We start from the raw sequence: 23,230 nt of genomic DNA, 5'->3' as shown, positions 1-23,230 counted from the left end.
GTGGGAGGAAAACGGATTACCCGGAGAAAACCCACGCATGCACGGGAAACAGGAGTACCCGGAGAAAACCCACGCATGCACGGGAAACCGGAGTACGCGGAGAAAACCCATGCACGCACAGGGAGAACATACTAATCACACAGGGATGCGCATGTTTTTGGAATGTGGGAGGAAACCGGAGTACCCAGAGAAAACCGGACTACCTGGAGAAAACCCACGCATGCACGGGAAACCCGAGTACCCGGAGAAAACTCACGCATGAACAGGGAGAACACGCTAACCACACAGAGATGTGCATGTTTTTGGAATGTGGGAGGAAACCGGAGTACCCGGAGAAAACCGGAGTACCTGGAGAAATATGTAAAAGTACCTGGAGAAATATATAAACCCACGCATGCACGGGAACCCCGAGTACCCGGAGAAAACCTACGCATGCACGGGAAACCCGAGTACCCGGAGAAAACTCACGCATGCACGGGGAGAACACACTAACCACACAGAGATTCCCGAGGGTGGAATTGAATCCTGGTCTCCTAGCTGTGAGGTCTGCGCGCTAACCACTCGTCCACCGTGCAGCCCCATCTCTAATAATGAAGTGGAATTACTTCTGAGTCACTTTGGAGAATAAGACAAGAAATGATCAGGAGAATATCAACCTCCGTCTAAATCTAAATATTGGAATATTATCTGGGCTTGTCGTCAAAGCTCACTTCCGAAGAGAGCAGTTCGGCCATCGACGTGGAAACGACTTTCCCGCTCTGGAATCCTATTCCAAAAAAATACCATTCCTGCTCACCTCACCAGGACGCCGTTTCCGTGTGAATGAAAGACTGAAATGATCAAATACTTTTTGTCGTTTTGCTTTGAAAATGTTTCCGTGCGGATCGACCCCGAGACAGGTGGAGGGGGACATTTGGGAGGAGGGGGGTTTCAGTCCCTCTGGTGCCGTCTCTGTTGAAATTCCAACCAAGATCGTTTGCTGCCAAACGTCCAACAACAACTCTGGAATATTTGATTTGGCTAAAGTTTTCATAGAAAAACATCTTTATTAATAAACTTTGACAACTGTTTGGGGATGTTTTAGTAGCGGCCTTTGTTTGCTTTGAGAACCAATTGTGAGAACTTTGTCTCTCTTTCTCCTGGGTTGTAAAACTTTATTTTCCAAAAGGCCATCATTTCCCTGAGCATAAGAAAGCAGCATTTGCACTTTTTAAATCATGTACTCTGACCTATTTTTAGGCTATTTGTCATTCTTATTCTTATTTTATTTTTGTTGGAGAATATATGGCCTGTTTAAAATGACCCTTTGGCCCCCAAACAAGTTCCCACTTCCCTGTCATTCTCCTAGCGTACGGCAGATGCTCCCACGGTGTGAGCAGATGTCTGTGCACTTAAAGGTGTTAAAGGAGTCCAAAGTTCATGGACGGGCAAAGACACTCAAAGAAGTGACAGCTGAGAAACTGTCATTGGTTATCATTCTAAAGCAGGGGTCTCAAACGTGCGGCCCGCGGGCCAAATGTGGCACGCATGACACCAGTTTGAGGCCCCCGCCTTGATATGAAAATTTAATGTTAGTGCGGCCCCCGCAAGTTTGATATGGATGCTGTATGGTATCATGTACCCAGAAAAAATTATTACGTTTGATTAATGTTCATGTTAAAGGTTAAATAACTGTTAATAGTTATCCTCCCTATCCGTGTGGAAGTGGTAAGTTTTTGGCTATTTAAGTTTAAAGGAAATAACTTGGAGGCTACCGTTTAGGTCGCTAGCTCTCTAGTTTGCGAGTTAGCATGTGTCTCAAGACCCTGCAGTTGCGCAATATGTTGTAAATAAAAAGAGTATAAATGTGACTATAGTCGTGTTTTGTCATGTCTACAGGGCTCTAATAATGCTTTGTTCATTTTAATCTGAAAAAAATCATTTGTCTACTCACCAACTATATGTGGTTTCTTAAGTTTTTATTATTATTATTATATTTATTTATTACTGATTGATTTAATTTCTTTATTCTTTATTTTATTTTGTGTAGAAAAATAAAAATGAAGATATTTGAGAACAGTGGAATGTTTTATCAGAGCCATCTTGTAGAAAATCGGAACCAAAGCAAAGTTTATTCATTTTTCTGTTTTTAATAAATGCGGTTTGCGGTTTAGGATCCCAGACCCTAGCTCCAATGGCCCTGTTCTAAAGGCTCCAGGTAGCCAAAAACCTTCAGGGCTGACGTCTTTCATCCTCATAGGGTGAGAGATTGCTGCAGCTATTTTGGGTTGGGTTCATTTCTAACCATTTTGAGTAAGGAAATCAAACCATGCACAACGATGAGCCAATTCAAGAAACAATACAAGCAGTTGATGTTTGCTAAATACAAGGATGAAGAGTCTTGAACCAGTCATGATGTGCTATATATATATCACTATATTGACACTTACTATGGTACCCATTATGGCATTGGATGCTCATATCACCTTGTCAAATAAAACTAAAAAAATTAAAATTAAAAAAACCAAAAAAAAAAAAATTATTATATTATGAAAGCAGGAAGTGAACAAATGTAACAGTTACTGATTGTAAAAGTACCAGATGGAGGGGTAGGATTTAATAAGCTTTGCTTCTTCCTACTCCTTTTGGACATGTGGAACCACGACTACTTCCTGCTGCTGATTTGGTTGGAATGGCGTTGCCAGGCCTCCATCGTCGTTTCCCGTTTAAAGAGTGTTGGCAAGCGGATGAATACTTGCCTGCAATGGCTGACTTGCCCTTTAAATGATTTAAAAAAAAAACACTCCATCATAGTCAACTGACAGTTTTTGTTGGTCCCCAAAAAGCTTACATAGTCGAGATAAATGATTTGTGGATAGCGATCGCGTGGGGATTGATTTTGATTTAATTCTTTCTAAACATAGAGTCTTGCCAGAATATTCCATGTGCGGCTATGGACTCCTCTTTAAACTGTTACTGTCACAGAAACAGAGAAGGGAAATGAAGAAATCATTCCATGACAGGATTTTATTGCTCCAAGAGTGGTTGAAGTGAGAAACAATAGAAGACTGGGAAGCAGCTTTAGGCATCCGCATAAAAGGAAAGTGTTTGCTACTTATAATAACAAGGAATAACCACATTATTCCACGCTAAAAATAAACATCCCCAAACTCATTCTTGTCGAGATACCTAATATTTTATCAGTTTTATCTTTTGGTCCGGAAGAACCTGAGAGCAGTGACACCCAATAACATCAGACGCCATAGATTGGGTGAATTAGAACAAGACTAAAGTAGACTAACTGGGACTATCTGGGACCTCTGAACTCACAAATGGTCTTGATTCATTCATTAGCCACGTATACATGGACTCAAATATTCCAGTTGCATTCGGAAAGCCTTTGTATACACCTCATTCCGAAAAAAAATGCCAATCCGAATTAATATATAATCAGATTCCCAGGGGTGGAATATTCCTTTCCGCAATCCGATTGAGGTATTTTGTATCCGCTCAAACGGAAAGTTGTCAGACTGCGTTCTTCTTCTGTTGTTTATTGGCGGTTAGCAAGCAGATAAGACGTAACACGCAGCTGGAGACGTTAATCAGTTTTAAAAATGGAGGAATCGGCACTGGACTGCGGCGGAAAATTTGTTTTTGATCCAAACTCATTTCAAGACTGGATGAACGAAAAACTGTCAATACGGAGTTATTCCAACAAGTGGAAGAAAAACTCGGGAAGTCGGTATCACGTGATGTTGATGTTTACGTTTTACTGGGCATGCCCTATTGACTATTTTGATTATAGTGGCGCATGCCGATTGGAATATTCCTTTCCATGGATACCATTGTTTTCGGAAAGATTCCATTCGGAAAGAGAAAAACTCCTCATGTAAACGTGGCTATTCATTCATTTTCTAGCGCTTAGGGGTGCTGGAGCCTATCCCAGCTGTCCTCAGACGAGAGGCGGGGTACACCCTGTACTGGTTGCCAGCCAATCACAGGGCACATATAGACAAACAACCATTCACACTCACATTCATACCTATGGACAATTTGGAGTCGCTAATTAACCTAGCATGTTTTTTTGGAATCTGGGGGGAAACCGGAGTACTCGGAGAAAACCCACGCATGCACGGGGAGAACATGGAAACTCCACACAGAGATGGCCGAGGGTGGAATTGAACCCTGGTCTCCTTGCTGTGAGGTCTGCGCGCTAATCACTCAACCGCCGTGCCGCCCCCAAATTCATTCATTCATTTCTACCGCTATTTCCTCACAAGGGTCGCGGGGGTGCTGGAGCCTATCCCAGCTGTCTTCTTTGGGCCAGAGGCGGGGTACACCCTAGACTGGTGGCCAGCCAATCACAGGGCACATATAGACAAACAACCATTCACACTCACATTCATACCTATGGACAATTTGGAGTGGCTAATTAACCTAGCATGTTTTTGGAATGTGGGAGGAAACCGGAGTACCCGGAAAAAAACCCACGCATGCACGGTGAGAACATGGAAACTCCACACAGAGATGGCCGAGGGTGGAATTGAACCCTGGTCTCGACCGCCGTGCCGCCCCCAAATTGATATTATGATTTTTTTTTCATTTCCCATTCAAATTTGATGCACCGTGAATGGTTGTTTGTCTATACATATGTGCCCTGTGATTGGCCGGCCACCAGTCCAGGGTGTACCCCGCCTCTTGCCTGAAGACAGCTGGGATAGGCTCCAGCTCCCCCACGACCCTTGTGAGGAAAAAGCGGTAGAAAATGAATGAATGAATGAACTTGATGCACCCTAGTATACGTATATCCAGGGGTGGATTGGCCATGCCCCCCCCCCCAACACCCAACCCCCAGCACAATTCCTTTGTTTTTTTATTCTTGAATGGTAAGATTGAAATAGATTTAAGAATACCTGTAAATTGTTTAATTTGATGTTGATAAACATCCTTTGAGTATTACGCTTGCCATGGCGGTGCATATGTTTTCTACCGTGGGACACTTTACTGGTCTCCCATTATTTACTTGGCGCCACTGAAGAAAAAAAAAAACGGGAAAAAGGCAAACAAAGAAAAAGTTTTGTTAATAGCCTGCTGTTGGCTGCAGATTTGGTCCAAGTTGTAATGCCAATTCTTGTGGAACGCACACACAAACATCATACTGCCACCCATCATTAGCGGAGCCGCGTGAACACAAAATCACTCTCAACGTACAAGCGCATTTGTCTTCATGCATGCGTTTACATCAGTGTGTGCATTTTTTTTTTGTGTCTTTGTTTACGTCTGTTTATTTGTATACGTCCACCAACATGTGTTTTCCCGTGTTGAGCTTCCACGGTCAAATTGCCATCACACTTTCTGTTTGCCAGCCTGGCAGCTAAATGAAAAAAAAAGAAAAAAATAAATACAAAAAAATAAATATAAATGGAAATAAAAACAAAAATAATTTTTTTTTAAATTTTTGAATCTTGTTTTTTATTTTTGTATTTATTTTTGTATTTATTTCAACCAATAGGCGAACAGTTCAACCCAAGACACACTTAGGACCGCCCCCTCATTTGAATAGTTTTTCCTTCTGCATTTCTATGAGGACCAAAACTGCCAAAATAATAAATAAATAAATAAATAAAAGTGAAAATAAAAACAAAAATGAAAAAAAAAAAAATTAAATACAAAAAATAAATATAAATGGAAATAAAAACAAAAATAAAAAAATATATACATAAATAAATAAATAAATAAAAGCAAAAATAAATACAAAAATAAAAAACAAGATTCAAAAATTTTTTTGTATTTATTTTTTTCATTTTTTTTCATTTTTGTTTTTATTTCCACTTTTATTTATTTATTATTTTGGCAGTTTTGGTCCTCCATAGGCAGCGCTGCCGCTATGTATATAAAACATGCACACACACACACATTCATGCATAGGCTTTTTCAGTCGTGGCATTTCTGGATCCCGTCCCGTTCACATTACTGAACCATGACAATGAAATTGACAGTCTCGGGGCGAAAAGATGGTACAGAATACACAAACAGCCGCTACCGGCTTCCACGGCATGTCTCAACAGACAATGGTTTGGAGCAGCCAAATGGCACCGACGCAATGCCCTTCTTGAGCAAATATTTGCAGTACTCTCTGGGTTTTTTTTTTTTTTTTTGCTTGTGCATGTGTCAGCTGATTCACTTTAACTGAATTTCACCTCAAATGCACACTCAGATCACAAGCTGATTTTTTAAAAAATATTTGATTTTTCAATTTAGGTGATGTCTTTCAATATCACATACTCGATCCTGCTCGCAGATTGAAGAGGTTGCCAAAAAAGAAGAAAAACAAGGGGGAAATGAATCAAGGAGAGGAAGAGGAAGAACTCTGTAACCCCAAAGGCTGTGGTGACGGCCAACGAAATGGAGCTTATCTTGTTTATGCGGGGAAGAGAACCAGAACGCTCATCTGGCTACGGAGAGAAGAACCTTCACTTAGCTGTGTGCTGAAATTGTTCACTGGGGTGTGTGTGTGTGTGTGTGTTTATGTGTGTGTGTTTGTGTGTGCGAGCATGACAGCTGCTTACACAGTCTGGCACTCACACTAGTGTTGCACAAAGGTCCAAGTCAACACTTGTCATTCAAAAGCACATAATAACTTCCACAGGGATCTGGGCATGGCTTATTAAAATGGCAAAATATGCAGAACAGAAGTTGGCACTGATGGTTGCTCCCATGTGGGAATTTTACTCCTTAAAAAGACAAAAATACACATGCATATCTACAAAATATGACATAAAAAAAAAGTTTTACATTTAACATTTGGAGTATTGTTTATCTTTAGGTTAATAATAATATTTAAATATGCTTTAACCGAGTTAAGCGAAGCGATATGAACGGATCATAGACCGACTTGTAATTTAAAGATTGTTGTTTTCCCCTCAGAATGGGCTCTCCTATGCTTTATTTTGTCGACACCTGCATGCAAACGTCACTAATTGCGTATTTTAAAAAGTTCTAATAACTTAATTATGTCAAGTTCATTTAACATGTTGTTCCAATATGTTTTGATTAAATTGAACTATGGCTATATTAAATAATATTAACTTAAAAATGTACTTTACATACAACTTAAGACACTGTAAATCTGAATGCTCAAAATAGTTAATTGGTATAATTATAGTTAATTTAATATTTTCCTAAAAGTTCTACTTATAAATGTTGATATTAAACCGGACTACCGGAGAAAACCCACGCATGCACGGGAAACCGGAGTACCCGGAGAAAACCCACGCATGCACGGGAAACCGGAGTACCCGGAGAAAACCCACGCATGCACGGGAAACCGGAGCCCCCGGAGAAAACCCACGCTTGTACAGGAAACCGGAGTACCCGGAGAAAACCCACGTATGCACGGGAAACAAGAGTATCCGGAGAAAATCCATGCATGCACGGGAAACCGGAGTACCCGGAGAAAACCCACGCATGCACGGGAAACCGGAGTACCTGGAGAAAACCCACGCATGCACGGGAAACCGGAGTACCCGGAGAAAACCCACGCATGCACGGGAAACCGGAGTACCCGGAGAAAACCCACGCATGCACGGGAAACCGGAGTACCCGGAGAAAACCCACGTATGCACGGGAAACCGGAGTCCCCGGAGAAAACCCACGCATGCACGGGAAACCGGAGTACCCGGAGAAAACCCACGCATGCACGGGAAACCGGAGTACCCGGAGAAAACCCACGCATGCACGGGAAACCGGAGTACCCGGAGAAAACCCACGCATGCACGGGAAACCGGAGTACCCGGAGAAAATCCACGCATGCACGGGAAACCGGAGTACCCGGAGAAAACCCACGCATGCACGGGAAACCGGAGTACCCGGAGAAAACTCACGTATGCACGGGAAACAAGAGTATCCGGAGAAAATCCACGCATGCACGGGAAACCGGAGTACCCGGAGAAAACCCACGCATGCACGGGAAACCGGAGTACCCGGAGAAAACCCACGCATGCACGGGAAACCGGAGTCCCCGGAGAAAACCCACGCATGTACAGGAAACCGGAGTACCCGGAGAAAACCCACGCATGCACGGGAAACCGGAGTACCCGGAGAAAACCCACGTATGCACGGGAAACAAGAGTATCCGGAGAAAATCCACGCATGCACGGGAAACCGGAGTACCCGGAGAAAACCCACGCATGCACGGGAAACCGGAGTACCCGGAGAAAACCCACGCATGCACGGGAAACCAGAGTACCCGGAGAAAACCCACGTATGCACAGGAAACCGGAGTACCCGGAGAAAACCCACGCATGCACAGGGAGAACTGGTGGCCAGCCAATCACAGGGCACATATAGACAAACAACCATTCACACTCACATTCATACCTATGGACAATTTGGAGTCGCTAACTAACCTAGCATGTTTTTGGAATGTGGGAGGAAACCGGAGTACCCGGAGAAAACCCACGGGGAGAACATGCAAACTCCACATAGAAATGGCCGAGGGTGGAATTGAACCCTGGTCTCCTACCTGTAAGGTCTGCGCGCTAACCACTCGACTGCCGTGCAGCCTGGTATAAGTATAGTTGAAATTTTCGTAAAAGTTTTACTTATAAATGTTGATTGCCAGTTGCATTATCTGTCTTTATTTTTTTAAGAATATTAAAATTATTTATAATAATAATTAAATAAATAATAATTATTTTAATTTTTTATTTAACTTGTAATTTTGGATTAATATGAACTTTTTGCAGATTTGTGTAACCTACTTAAAATAATCTGTAGTTACTTATAAAAAAAAGTATCTTACGTTTGGGATCCTGAAATGAGTTTGCAAGCGTGTGAGCAAGTGTGTGTGAGTGAGTTTGTGTGTGTGTGTGTGTGTGTGTGTGTAGTCCAAGTCGTACCCCGGTGACCTCCACATAGTGACACTGACATGCAACAATGATGAATGCCCTGGGAGAATGAAATAAGGACCCACCTGCATAATGTTAACATTACAAAGTCAGAAACCTTAAACGTTGCAAGATGCTAACCTCCCTGTCTAATTAAGTGCAGCGTTTTGCGTTTAAAAGTACTCCACCGACAATTTCACTCTTCCGGTAACACCTTTAATTCCCTATTTACACCATGAATCGACTCCTTTTACCCCACCACACCTCCATTAATTCATTAAATCAACGAATCACTTAATTAAATCATGAAATTAAATATATTTATAAATTTTGCACATATTACATTTTAAACCTGGGTGGTCAAAGGGCAGCGTTTGACCCCCGGTGTGAAAACCTAAAGTGTAGGCGGCCGTTGCCACACACAGCGTTAAGCCGTGACCCCTTGTTTTCCAGTGAGAGGAAATGATCATGCAATGACCCAGTGACCACACGGCCAACCACTTCCTCTACTGTTATGATTCCGTACGGCCGAACACGCCTCGCTCCACAATGCAGCCCCGCAAACACACGGCGTCAAATCCTTTCACGGCATCCGACCATCCGATGGTGTGTTGACAGAGACGTGATAACCCTCAAAATTGCTATATTTCATCATTTCAGCATCCAAAACATGCTATGTTTAGTACAGTATGTTTTTTTTGACTAAAAAAAGGACATGGAGTTGTTTTCCTGGACTTAAACCATCTGTTTTTGTCATTCATTCATTCATTTTGTACTGCTTATCCTCACGAGGGTCGCAGGGGGTGCTGGAGCCTATCCCAGCTGTCAGGCGAGGGGCGGGGTACACTTTGAACTGGTCGCCAGCCAATCACAATGGACTGTTTTTGTTATATATACACATTAGACTGAATCATAGTGTACTTATTTATTTGTATGTACCTACCTATTTATTTCATATATTCATTCATTCGCTGGAGCCTATCCCAGCTGTCTTTGGGCAAGAGGCGGGGTACACCCTGGACTGGTGGCCAGCCAATCACGTTGTCCAACCATATGTTTTTTTTCAAATGAAATGAACTTTGTATTGGTACATGTTTCTATATTTCTGAGGGATAACGTTTCAGTGTTAAGTTGCTGCGTGATGAATTTAATGTTGTTTGTTAGATGAAACATAATAAATGTAAGTAAGACTTCTTATATCGATTAATGACAACCTGCGATTTCAAGTGGATTGACAAGCTGACAAGCTTATGTTCTGTTTCAGTGTTAAGTTGCTGCGCGATGAGTTTAATGTTGTTTGTAAGATGAAACATTGAAATGTATGTATGTATGACAAAATGTATGAATGATGAAATGTAAGTAAGACTTATTATATTGCTGAATATATACGAGCACGTTGTGTGATTATTCATAGCTTATGTTCGACTCTTATCAAATAAGGAGCCGACTGGTCCTCATGGACTCGTGCACGCCATAATATTCCATTTCATGACTGGACACATGCGGCTGATACAAGAGAAAATCTGTTTAAGTGTTAAGTTGCTGCGTGATGAGTTTAATGTTGTTTGTAAGATGAAACGTAAGAAATGTAAGTAAGACTTATTATATCGAGTAATCACAACCTGCGATTTCAAGTGTATTGACAAGCATGTTATGTGATTATTCCTAGCTTATGTTCGACTCTTATCAAATAAGGAGCCGACTGGTCCTCATGGACTCGTGCACGCCAATAATATTCCATTTTATGACTGGACACGTGCGGCTGATACAAGAGAAAATCTGTTTAAGTGTTAAGTTGCTGCGCGATGAGTCTAATTTTGTTTGTAAGATGTAACATTGAAATGTATGTATGATGAAATTAAAGTAAGAATTATTATATCGAGTAATGACAACCTGGACACAAGCGGCTGATGCAAGAGAAAATCTGTTTAAGTGTTAAGTTGCAGCGCGATGAGTCTAATTTTGTTTGTAAGATGTAACATTGAAATGTATGTATGATGAAATTAAGGTAAGAATTATTATATCGAGTAATGACAACCTGGACACAAGCGGCTGATACAAGAGAAAATCTGTTTAAGTGTTAAGTTGCTGCGCGATGAGTCTAATTTTGTTTGTAAGATGTAACATTGAAATGTATGTATGATGAAATTAAGGTAAGAATTATTATATCGAGTAATGACAACCTGGACACAAGCGGCTGATACAAGAGAAAATCTGTTTAAGTGTTAAGTTGCTGCGCGATGAGTCTAATTTTGTTTGTAAGATGTAACATTGAAATGTATGCATGATGAAATTAAAGTAAGAATTATTATATCGAGTAATGACAACCTGGACACAAGCGGCTGATACAAGAGAAAATCTGTTTAAGTGTTAAGTTGCTGCGCGATGAGTCTAATTTTGTTTGTAAGATGTAACATTGAAATGTATGTATGATGAAATTAAAGTAAGACTTATTATATCGAGTAATGACAACCTGGACACAAGCGGCTGATACAAGAGAAAATCTGTTTAAGTGTTAAGTTGCTGCGCGATGAGTCTAATTTTGTTTGTAAGATGTAACATTGAAATGTATGTATGATGAAATTAAAGTAAGAATTATTATATCGAGTAATGACAACCTGGACACAAGCGGCTGATACAAGAGAAAATCTGTTTAAGTGTTAAGCTGCAGCGCGATGAGTCTAATTTTGTTTGTAAGATGTAACATTGAAATGTATGTATGATGAAATTAAGGTAAGAATTATTATATCGAGTAATGACAACCTGGACACAAGCGGCTGATACAAGAGAAAATCTGTTTAAGTGTTAAGTTGCTGCGCGATGAGTCTAATTTTGTTTGTAAGATGTAACATTGAAATGTATGTATGATTAAATTAAAGTAAGAATTATTATATCGAGTAATGACAACCTGGACACAAGCGGCTGATACAAGAGAAAATCTGTTTAAGTGTTAAGTTGCTGCGCGATGAGTCTAATTTTGTTTGTAAGATGTAACATTGAAATGTATGTATGATGAAATTAAAGTAAGAATTATTATATCGAGTAATGACAACCTGGACACAAGCGGCTGATACAAGAGAAAATCTGTTTAAGTGTTAAGTTGCTGCGCGATGAGTCTAATTTTGTTTGTAAGATGTAACATTGAAATGTATGTATGATGAAATGTAAGTAAGACTTATTATATCGAGTAATGACAACCTGGACACAAGCGGCTGATACAAGAGAAAATCTGTTTAAGTGTTAAGTTGCTGCGCGATGAGTCTAATTTTGTTTGTAAGATGTAACATTGAAATGTATGTATGATGAAATTAAAGTAAGAATTATTATATCGAGTAATGACAACCTGGACACAAGCGGCTGATACAAGAGAAAATCTGTTTAAGTGTTAAGTTGCTGCGCGATGAGTCTAATTTTGTTTGTAAGATGTAACATTGAAATGTATGTATGATGAAATTAATGTAAGAATTATCATATCGAGTAATGACAACCTGGACACAAGCGGCTGATGCAAGAGAAAATCTGTTTAAGTGTTAAGTTGCTGCGTGATGAGTCTAATTTTGTTTGTAAGATGTAACATTGAAATGTATGTATGATGAAATTAAAGTAAGAATTATTATATCGAGTAATGACAACCTGGACACAAGCGGCTGATACAAGAGAAAATCTGTTTAAGTGTTAAGTTGCTGCGCGATGAGTCTAATTTTGTTTGTAAGATGTAACATTGAAATGTATGTATGATGAAATGTAAGTAAGACTTATTATATCGAGTAATGACAACCTGGACACAAGCGGCTGATACAAGAGAAAATCTGTTTAAGTGTTAAGTTGCTGCGCGATGAGTCTAATTTTGTTTGTAAGAAGTAACATTGAAATGTATGTATGATGAAATTAAAGTAAGAATTATTATATCGAGTAATGACAACCTGGACACAAGCGGCTGATACAAGAGAAAATCTGTTTAAGTGTTAAGTTGCTGCGCGATGAGTCTAATTTTGTTTGTAAGATGTAACATTGAAATGTATGTATGATGAAATGTAAGTAAGAATTATTATATCGAGTAATGACAACCTGGACACAAGCGGCTGATACAAGAGAAAATCTGTTTAAGTGTTAAGTTGCTGCGCGATGAGTCTAATTTTGTTTGTAAGATGTAACATTGAAATGTATGTATGATGAAATTAATGTAAGAATTATTATATCGAGTAATGACAACCTGGACACAAGCGGCTGATGCAAGAGAAAATCTGTTTAAGTGTTAAGTTGCTGCGTGATGAGTCTAATTTTGTTTGTAAGATGTAACATTGAAATGTATGTATGATGAAATTAAAGTAAGAATTATTATATCGAGTAATGACAACCTGGACACAAGCGGCTGATACAAGAGAAAATCTGTTTAAGTGTTAAGTTGCTGCGCGATGAGTCTAATTTTGTTTGTAAGATGTAACATTGAAATGTATGTATGATGAAATGTAAGTAAGACTTATTATATCGAGTAATGACAACCTGGACACAAGCGGCTGATACAAGAGAAAATCTGTTTAAGTGTTAAGTTGCTGCGCGATGAGTCTAATTTTGTTTGTAAGAAGTAACATTGAAATGTATGTATGATGAAATTAAAGTAAGAATTATTATATCGAGTAATGACAACCTGGACACAAGCGGCTGATACAAGAGAAAATCTGTTTAAGTGTTAAGTTGCTGCGCGATGAGTCTAATTTTGTTTGTAAGATGTAACATTGAAATGTATGTATGATGAAATGTAAGTAAGAATTATTATATCGAGTAATGACAACCTGGACACAAGCGGCTGATACAAGAGAAAATCTGTTTAAGTGTTAAGTTGCAGCGCGATGAGTCTAATTTTGTTTGTAAGATGTAACATTGAAATGTATGTATGATGAAATTAAGGTAAGAATTATTATATCGAGTAATGACAACCTGGACACAAGCGGCTGATGCAAGAGAAAATCTGTTTAAGTGTTAAGTTGCTGCGCGATGAGTCTAATTTTGTTTGTAAGATGTAACATTGAAATGTATGTATGATGAAATTAAAGTAAGAATTATTATATCGAGTAATGACAGCCTGGACACAAGCGGCTGATGCAAGAGAAAATCTGTTTAAGTGTTAAGTTGCTGCGCGATGAGTCTAATTTTGTTTGTAAGATGTAACATTGAAATGTATGTATGATGAAATTAAAGTAAGAATTATCATATCGAGTAATGACAACCTGGACACAAGCGGCTGATGCAAGAGAAAATCTGTTTAAGTGTTAAGTTGCTGCGTGATGAGTCTAATTTTGTTTGTAAGATGTAACATTGAAATGTATGTATGATGAAATGTAAGTAAGACTTATTATATCGAGTAATGACAACCTGGACACATGCGGCTCATGAAATATTTCTGTTGAAATAAACTCTGGTTCTTCCGACTCCTTTCCGAGACATGTTGAACTGTCCAGATGCGAAGCTGCGATGTCCTGCTACGTACGTGAATTGTTTCGCACGTTCGAAATCAACTGAAGCGTTGCAATTTTGGGGCGGTTAATCAGCGGAAAGCCCAACACCCAGACCCTTGTCACACACATTTACTCAAATCAAAGTTCCACTTCATTTTGTGGAGATATCAGAAGCAGCATTACATAATTAGGGAAGCCTCCTCGCGCTGACTGGTTGATTAGGAATCAACAATTAGATAGTTTTGTGGGGCGCTGAAGAAACACAATCCCCTCTTTATACTCATGAGCCCATGCGAGGGTTCAGACTGGGTTTTATTTTTTATTTGAGGAGTGCGTCCGTTTTTTTTTTTTGTTTTTTTTTTCAGTAAAGCCAAATCTTTTACATACATGCGTAATTAATGAAGAACGCAATGATTCATGGTGCGCCCGATGCGCACCGCACGCAGCCATGTGGACCCTTCCCATGTGGGCCGGCCGGTACAGTTTGTCCTGGCCATGAAGGTTCTGTGGTATGACCCCCTTTCTCCCTCTCTCTGTCGCTTTCTCTCAATCTCATTTCCCTCTCTCCATCCCTCTTTTCAGCCCAACGCAATTAGAGAGGCAAAGTGGGATAAGAGGAATGTGTTAGCATGCTTTGTGAACGTTGAGAGAAAGAGAGAGGGAGTACAAGTGAGAGAGTGAGAGATGAAGAGAGGGGGAAGATGAGAGAGAGACAGCGGAGGGGAGGAGAAGAAAAGAGAGAAGGCCTGTCTTAATTGGCCTGTGTGGCCACACTGGGCCGAGCTGGTCTGGGTTTGACGAAGCCTGTGCCTCAATAGTTGGCCAAGCCTTCCATGCATCCCGTGCATCCGGCCAACCACAACTAACTCTAGTGTGCTCTTTGGCAGTTTCCAGTGTCGGGCCTGGGAGAGTTGTGCCACCCACATCAACACTCCACTCCGCCATTCAGGAGGCCTCTCCGATGGGATGAATGCGGCGGTTTGGGAGATTGTTGGTTTGTTTGGAGACGCCGCTTTAAGATGAGGTGGCGTTTTGGATTTTGGCGTAATTATTCGGCGGTGACGCCAAATTGATGGAAGTTTGACTCGCAGGTGTGAACGTCGTTTTGTCATTTCGACACGCCGGAATCCGCTCCGACCTCGGAACACAAACTCCAAAAAAGTGTGGCCGCATGTAAACATGAAACCCCAAATCATCCATGTCTTTGTCGTTGTTGGCGTAAAGGTGTTTTTTTCTGACAAAAAAATTGTTGTTTGAAATAATAAAATAATAATAAAATAATAATAAAATAATAATAAAATAATAATAAAATAATAATAAAATAATAATAAAATAATAATAAAATAATAATAAATAATAATACATAATAATAAAATATAAAATAATGAATAATTACAATAATAAAAATAATAGGCATTCTTTACCATTTTAAAAATTATTAATTCCCATGATGTTATTGAAATAATTTTTACGCCATTACATATAATTTAGTAATAATAGCAATCATGTAAACCTAAAACCTAAAACCATCCATGTCTTTGTTGTTGTTGGCGTAAAAGTGTTTCTTTTCAATGAAAAATTTGTGTATGAAATAATAAATAATAAAAAATAATAAATAATAATAATAAATAATAATAAACAATAATAAACAATAATAAATAATAGTAAATAATAGTAAATAATAATAAATAATAATAAATAATAATAAATAATAATAAATAATAATAAATAATAATAAATAATAATAAATAATAAATAATAAATAATAAATAATAAATAATAAATAATAAATAATAAATAATAAATAATTACAATAAGAACAAATAATAGGCATTCTTTAACATATTTAAAATTATTAATTCCCATTATCTTATTGGACTAATTTTTACGCCATTATATATAATATAGTAATAATAGCAATCATGTAAACCTAAAACCCAAAATCATCCATGTCTTTGTCATTGTTGCTTAAAGGTGTTTTTTTTCGACAAAAAATTTGTGTATGAAATAATAAAATAATAATGAAATAATAATAAAATAATAATAAAATAATAATAAAATAATAATAAAATAATAATAAAATAATAATAAAATAATAATAAAATAATAAATATTTACAATAATAAAAAATAATAGGCAGTCTTTAACATTTTTAAAATTAGTAATTACCATGATCTTATTGGACTAATTTTTACGCCATTCTAAAGGAATGGTCAAACTGAATGCAATAATGTTATAATAATTGGATTATAATAATATTATATATAATATAGTAATAATAGCAATCATGTAAACCTAAAACCCAAAATCATCCATGTCTTTTCTACAAAAAAATTGTGTATGAAATAATAAAATAATAATAAAATAATAATAAAATAATAATAAAATAATAATAAAATAATAATTACAATTATAAAAAATAATAGGCATTCTTTAACATTTAAAAAATAATTAATTCCCATGATCTTATTGGACTAATTTTTACGCCATTCTAAAGGAATGGTCAAACTGAATGCAATAATGTTATAATAATTGGATTATAATAATAGTATATATAATATAGTAATAATAGCAATAATTTCTGGAGAACTTTTTAGTGGGAAGCTTGTTTTGTGACTCTGTCTATCACACAAACGCCAACCAACTGGAGCGGCTGTGACGTAATCCCTGTGATGATCCTAACGACGTCTATATTACTAGAAAGCGTCTTGCTCCAGAAACCTTTGCAATCATTTTGGTTAACATGGAATTGAACTTGTTGACCGACCTTTTGCGACTGCTTTTGTGTGTGTGTGGACACGCTACATAAATCAATGTGAATACTGCAAATATGCAGGTGAATAACCAGGAAATTAATATAATTGTTAAAAATAGACATTGTTTTGGTTAGTGTAGGTAACATATGGTAGCCATTGGTGGCGTTCTTTCATTGAATCAATGGCAATCACTCCTCAAAACTTGTTCAATTATTAGTGGAGCTTTTTCCCAGCTGACACTGAAGTGGTCACAAGTCAGTGAAAGGATACATAAACAAAGAAGCATTGACACCTACGGATCATTTCGAGTCTCTACATAACCTAACATGGGGGTACGGGATGTGGATTTGATCTTAGGAGTCAATGCCGCTGAATCCCTGATCCATGCATTCATCCCAACCGGAATGGACTACTGCAATAGTATTCCCTACACCTTCCAAAACCCTCAACAAACTACAATATATTCACAACTCCGCTGCCCGCCTAGCATGTTTTTGGAATGTGGGAGGAAACCGGAGTCCCCGGAGAAAACCCACGCATGCACGGGGAGAACATGCAAACTCCACACAGAGATGGCCGAGGGTGGAATTGAACCCTGGTCTCCTAGCTGTGAGGTCTGCGCGCTAACCACTAGACCGCCGTGCCGCCCTTTTCGGTAAATATTTTTATAAAAAATTAAAGTAAAGTAAAATTAAAAATTAAGGCCTCACAGGAAAATGAATAAATGAATGAATAAAATAAAAAATTAAGTAAAATTAAATTAAAGTAAAATTATGTTGTTGGGGTTTTTTGTTTGTTTTTATGTTTTTTGTTTGTTTGTTTTTCAAGTGGTTTGCGTGTAGGCCTCACAGGCCTCACCGTGATTGGCTGGAGACCAGTCCAGGGTGTACCCCGCCTCTCGCCCAAAGACAGCTGGGATAGGCTCCAGCACCCCCAGCAACCCTCGTGAGGAAAAGTGGTAGAAAATGAATAAATGAATTAATAAAATAAAAAATTAAGTAAAATTAAATTAAAGTAAAATTATGTTGTTTGGGTTTTTTTGTTTGTTTTTATGTTTTTTGTTTGTTTGTTTTTCAAACGGTTTGCATGCAGGCCTCACAGGCCTCACTGTGATTGGCTGGAGACCAGTCCGGGGTGTACCCAAAGACAGCTGGGATAGGCTCTAGCACCCCCGCAACCCTCATGAGGAAAAGCGTTAGAAAATGAATGAATGAATGAATAAAATTAAATTAAAGTAAAATTATGTTGTTTGGGTTTTTTTGTTTGTTTTTATGTTTTTTGTTTGTTTGTTTTTCAAGTGGTTTGCGTGTAGGCCTCACAGGCCTCACTGTGATTGGCTGGAGACCAGTCCAGGGTGTACCCAAAGACAGCTGGGATAGGCTCTAGCACCCCCGCAACCCTCATGAGGAAAAGCGTTAGAAAATGAATAAATGAATGAATAAAATTAAAAATTAAGTAAAATTAAATTAAAGTAAAATTATGTTGTTTGGGTTTTTTTGTTTGTTTTTATGTTTTTTGTTTGTTTGTTTTTCAAGTGGTTTGCGTGCAGGCCTCACAGGCCTCACTGTGATTGGCTGGAGACCAGTCCAGGGTGTACCCAAAGACAGCTGGGATAGGCTCCAGCACCCCCCGCGAGGAAAAAGCGTTAGAAAATGAATGAATGAATATCTAAAAGTCCCTCCAATCGTAACACAAAATACAGTCGAGTAACTATTCTACACATCGGATGTTTGATAAAATGTTTTTTTTATTGATATTAAAAATGAAAGTACATGAATTGTGCATTTCGGACGTTCTAGCGTGCGGAGGTTAAATCAATAAAATACACACAGGCTGAGTGAGCGACTGACAAAGAAAAAGGTTCGCCGTTGCTCGGCAGGATATCTCTTCATATTTACCAAAAGTGGTTGTCTTTCATTTTTCAGCGCCACTAAAGTAGCCTGTTTGAGCGTTACAATAGTGGATGTATGCAGTCCCAGCATATAATAATAATTATCATCATCATAATAATTGCACTGTCTGCATTGTTGCACGATAGAAGAATATAATCAAGGAAAGATATGGAAGATCTCTGACAGGAAATGCATAAATATCGCCGTTAAGTCCTCGGTATGGGTGATACCGTTTTGAGTGACACGTGACCCATTTATAGGAGGAAGTGGTAATGTGTCATTAGCGAAATGATGTCTTATTAGGAACAACCACACTCCTCCCTGCAGAGCGTTTGTTTCTTTACCTGAATCCTATGACTGCATGAAAAATGGTTCGACCCAATAGCCCTTTGTAAAAAGAAAAATAATAATAATAATCATGGCGGGACGGCTGGAAGTGAAGGTAGTGCTTGGTATGATCGAGATCAATGTCGGATATTTAGAAGGATGATGTTATTGTCATAGTGAGGTTGTGGGGTGGGGGTGCGATGGGGGGGGGGGTTAAAGGCGTATTGTGCGAGTTAAGACCCTGTAGTGACATTTGATCCAATCAACCCACACAGACAAAAAAAAAAATACTTAAAAGCTTGTAGGATATTGTGCACAATTAATGAATACATGATTGATATCGAGGACTCGACATTCCCGCGCCATCAATACTAAAGTGGCTTGAAAACAAAATGGATTGAATAAAACTAAATTCATAAAAAGTCACTCGCTGCTGTAATCCCGATTTCCCTGTTATTATTCCGAGTATGTACCTATTTCTGTGACATAACATGCCTACAAAATTCCGACTACATGCTCCTGTTGAAGTATTCATTTAAAATAACTGTACGGGTGGGTGCGTGGGTGGGTTTATGAGGGGGGTAGGACATTATTTTTGGTACAAAGCATCTACAAAAAAAAAAAAAAAAAAAAAGCCTTACAGCTCCAATTGGAAAAAACAGAGATCATACAAAATAAATCCATCAGTTGAGCATCAGTGCTGCGCATATTATTTGGACCAATTTTTCAAATATATTTTATAACAAAATAAATAATGCCTTTATACAGTGCCCTTATTTGTATTTCAACAAATAAACAAAAAAAAAAGCATGGCGGCTCATTACGCAAGATACAGCTCAGACTAAAGGAAATAACACAACGTCCCTGGAAACTAATTATATATCTATATATATATTTATACATATACATATATATATCTATATTTATATATATATATAGATAGATATATTCAAGTATCTGTTTCAGGCAAAAGCATGTGAATACTACTGATATACAATAAAAATAAATGTTAGTTGACATTATTGCTGTTTTTTTTCCCTTTGAATCAGAATTTCTGTGCCTTTCTTTCGAACGGAAAAGTAAAATAACACAACAGAACATTCCCATGAAAAATGCCTAACATGGAAAAACAGGAATGTCATGGTACCAGAAACAGACAGGGTTTTTTCCTTTTTTTTTTTCTTCTTTTTTCTTTGAAATATCGATATGAAAAGAAAACAAAAAACAAAAGACCAAAAAAAAAAACTAAAATAGAATCCTCATCAATTATCCCACTCGTCCATGCCGTGTTACTTCCTGTCCAAGCAGTCCGCAAAGCCACAGTAAACAGGAAGTACTTTCCCAGAAGCGTAGTACTGTCCCAATCCGGGCAGTCCACAAGTGTCCCGTATTTATGTTCCCTGTGTCCAGTCTGTCTGCCTTCACGGTGGGGGGGGGGGACAGACAGACAGGCAGGACGGGGGACCGGGTCTGGTGTCCCCGGCAGTCGCTTGTATTTCCTGTGAGCCTTGATGCCGTCCTCGCCCCAAAAGTTTCTCAGTGACACTTATTACCCCTTGACGTCGCCACCGCCAGGAGCGCCCCCCATATCCTTTACCTCCTTTTTTTTTTTTTTTTTTTTTTTTTAAAGTCTCACTTTCCTTAAAACGGAAAGCTGTAATAAATTCATTCAAAGGAAAAAAAAAAAAAAACGTGCTTTTCAACCTCTTCTTTAAGTCCTTTCCTGAAGCTAGCACCATGACATTTTTTTTTTTAAGCTACACGTTCATTGTTCATAAAAAAATAGTGCCATTTATTTTTCTTTACTTTGACGTAATCCGTGGCAATGTGCAATTCTGCAGACTCTTTTCTGCGTTTTGTTTGTGATCAAAAGGTGCTGGAACAGGAATCTAATTTTACAAAATAATTCCTTACAGTGTGGAAGTCCCTTTATAGGTAGAGGTGCAAAAAAAAAAAAAAAAAAAAAAAAAAACAGGTTCTTTTTCGCCTCAGGAAAAAAAAAAAAAAAGTGGAATGGATTCTGTCATGCGAGCTTCTCTTCGCTTTGAGTTGTTTTCCACAAGGACAAAAAAACATTCCGTCGGGTGTCCTCTTGACACTTCCAAACCACAGATGTCTTTCATGTTCTCTTCTCCCTTTCCATTTTCTCTTTTTCCTTACGTCTCCACCTGAATGGCGTTCGGCGGAATTGTTAACTTTTTGTTCATCATTTGTGTTTGTGCCTTTTGTGTGTCGGTGACTGAAAGAGCTAGCGAAAAAAGTTCAGACAGGAAGAATGTGAAGGCATGTTTGTGTTCCGGAGGAGGGTGATGGGGTTCGAGTATTAGAAAAAAGGGGGCCAGGGGTCAAGAAGTAGTGGAGGGACGCTGAAGAGGGGGGGGGGGTATTGGCTGGCTCGGACAGGGCAGGGGAGGTCAAAGAGAACTGCCACAGAAATGACGTCAGAGACAAAGCTATAATCCCCTAGGCTTTTTTTTTGTTTGTTTGTTTTTTTTGCCCAAACTCTTGTCTGGCAGGTTGGGCTCTCATTTGTGGTTGACGTAGTTGTTCGTGGTGAGCAAGACGGGCGGCAGTTTGCTGGGCAAGCTGATCAGGGGCCTGTGGAAGGTCGCTTCCTCCTGGGCTTTCATCTTTTCCGCCTGCTTCCGAAACTTTTTGGCTCTCAGGATTGCCGGGACGCCTCTCCGGAGCCGCTGCGCTGCTTTCTTCTGCCACAGCTCATATTTGGAATACTTCACGGGCACATGCGGCTTCCTCGGGACTTCCTATTGTGGCGTGAAATAAAAAGAAAAAATGAATAAGATATGAGTTTGTTTTCTTCAGTTATTGTCTCGCTAATCAAACGGGAATCTAACATCGCTCTCATTGCGGCGAGAGTCATAACATGTTTTGGTTAAGCTGTCAACAAGCGCTTAGTTCTGCCTCTTTAACATTCAGTGAAAAGGAAGGGCGGACGCTGGCATCGTAGACATACGAGCAGCACGCCGGCGCCCACTCAACGACCCGCTAAACCAGAGTTTTTCAACTTTTTTTTTTTTACATTGTAAAAATCTTGTGGCACACCGCTAACCCAAAAATGTTCCAAAATGTCACCACGACCTCACACGTGCATCAATAAGTCTATGGGAGGAACAAGGCAGGTGTTGCCACACGGACCAATATTACATTGCTCTGCCAGTCTTTACACCACAGACACTCCACAGTAGCCATGTTTTTACATCACCACTTTTTCTCTTTACCAATCACCTTTCTCGGGAAACAATGGTATCCATGGAAAGGAATATTCCAATCTCTTGTCTACATGCGCCGTGAAAATCAACCAGAATAGTCAATAGGGCATGCCCAGTAAAATGTAAACATCAACATCACGTGATACCGACTTCCTTGAGTTTTTCTTCCACTTGTTGGAATAACAATTTTCGTCTATCCAGTCTTGAAATTTAGTTTGAATCAAAAACAAACTTTGCTTAGTCCAGTGCCGATTGCTGGCCTCCATTTTTAAAAGTGAAGAACGTCTGGATCTGCGTGTTACGTCATATCTGAGCATGCGCTGAAAGAACGCACCCGGGATCAATTTAAACAGGAAAAGATCAAATTCAATCTTGATCATATTTTATAATTAAACTCAGGACATGTTTTATATAGATATATATTTTCTTTTTTTAATAAAACTGCACTTGTGAATAAAGTATAGAAGGGTTTAGATTCTGTTCCACAGATGGCGCTAATGCACACGAAAGCTGCTTGCCAACCGCCAATAAACAACAGAAGAAGAAAAACACCACGAAGAAGAACGCAGTCTGACAACTTTCCGTTTGAGCCTTAATCAGATTGGTTAAAGCAGGGGTCTCAAACATGCGGCCCGCGGGCCAAATGTGGCCCGCAGGACACTAGTTTGAGGCCCCCGCCTTGATATGAAAGTTTAATGTTAA

The 23,230-nt window shown here is 38.9% G+C and overlaps 1 protein-coding gene across 1 annotated transcript in view; it reads right to left on the bottom strand.

The window, feature by feature from the left end:
- Positions 1 to 18,806: 18,806 nt before the first annotated feature.
- igf2b (insulin-like growth factor 2b) overlaps positions 18,807 to 23,230 on the bottom strand; it is a 9,719-nt gene continuing 5,295 nt past the window's right edge. Inside the window, exon 4 of the mRNA XM_058074647.2 lies at positions 18,807 to 22,063. Coding sequence (XP_057930630.2) covers positions 21,824 to 22,063 — 240 coding nt within the window. The 3' untranslated portion in view covers positions 18,807 to 21,823. The remainder of the gene's footprint in view (positions 22,064 to 23,230) is intronic.

Source organism: Doryrhamphus excisus, linkage group LG1 (assembly GCF_037039965.1).
Source record: "Doryrhamphus excisus strain RoL-2023G ecotype Guam linkage group LG1, RoL_Dexc_Guam_v1.1, whole genome shotgun sequence".
In the NCBI taxonomy this organism is placed as follows: Eukaryota; Metazoa; Chordata; class Actinopteri; order Syngnathiformes; family Syngnathidae; genus Doryrhamphus; species Doryrhamphus excisus.
The sequence above is the reverse complement of the archived record's forward strand: the minus strand, read 5'-3'. Positions and strand labels throughout refer to the sequence as shown.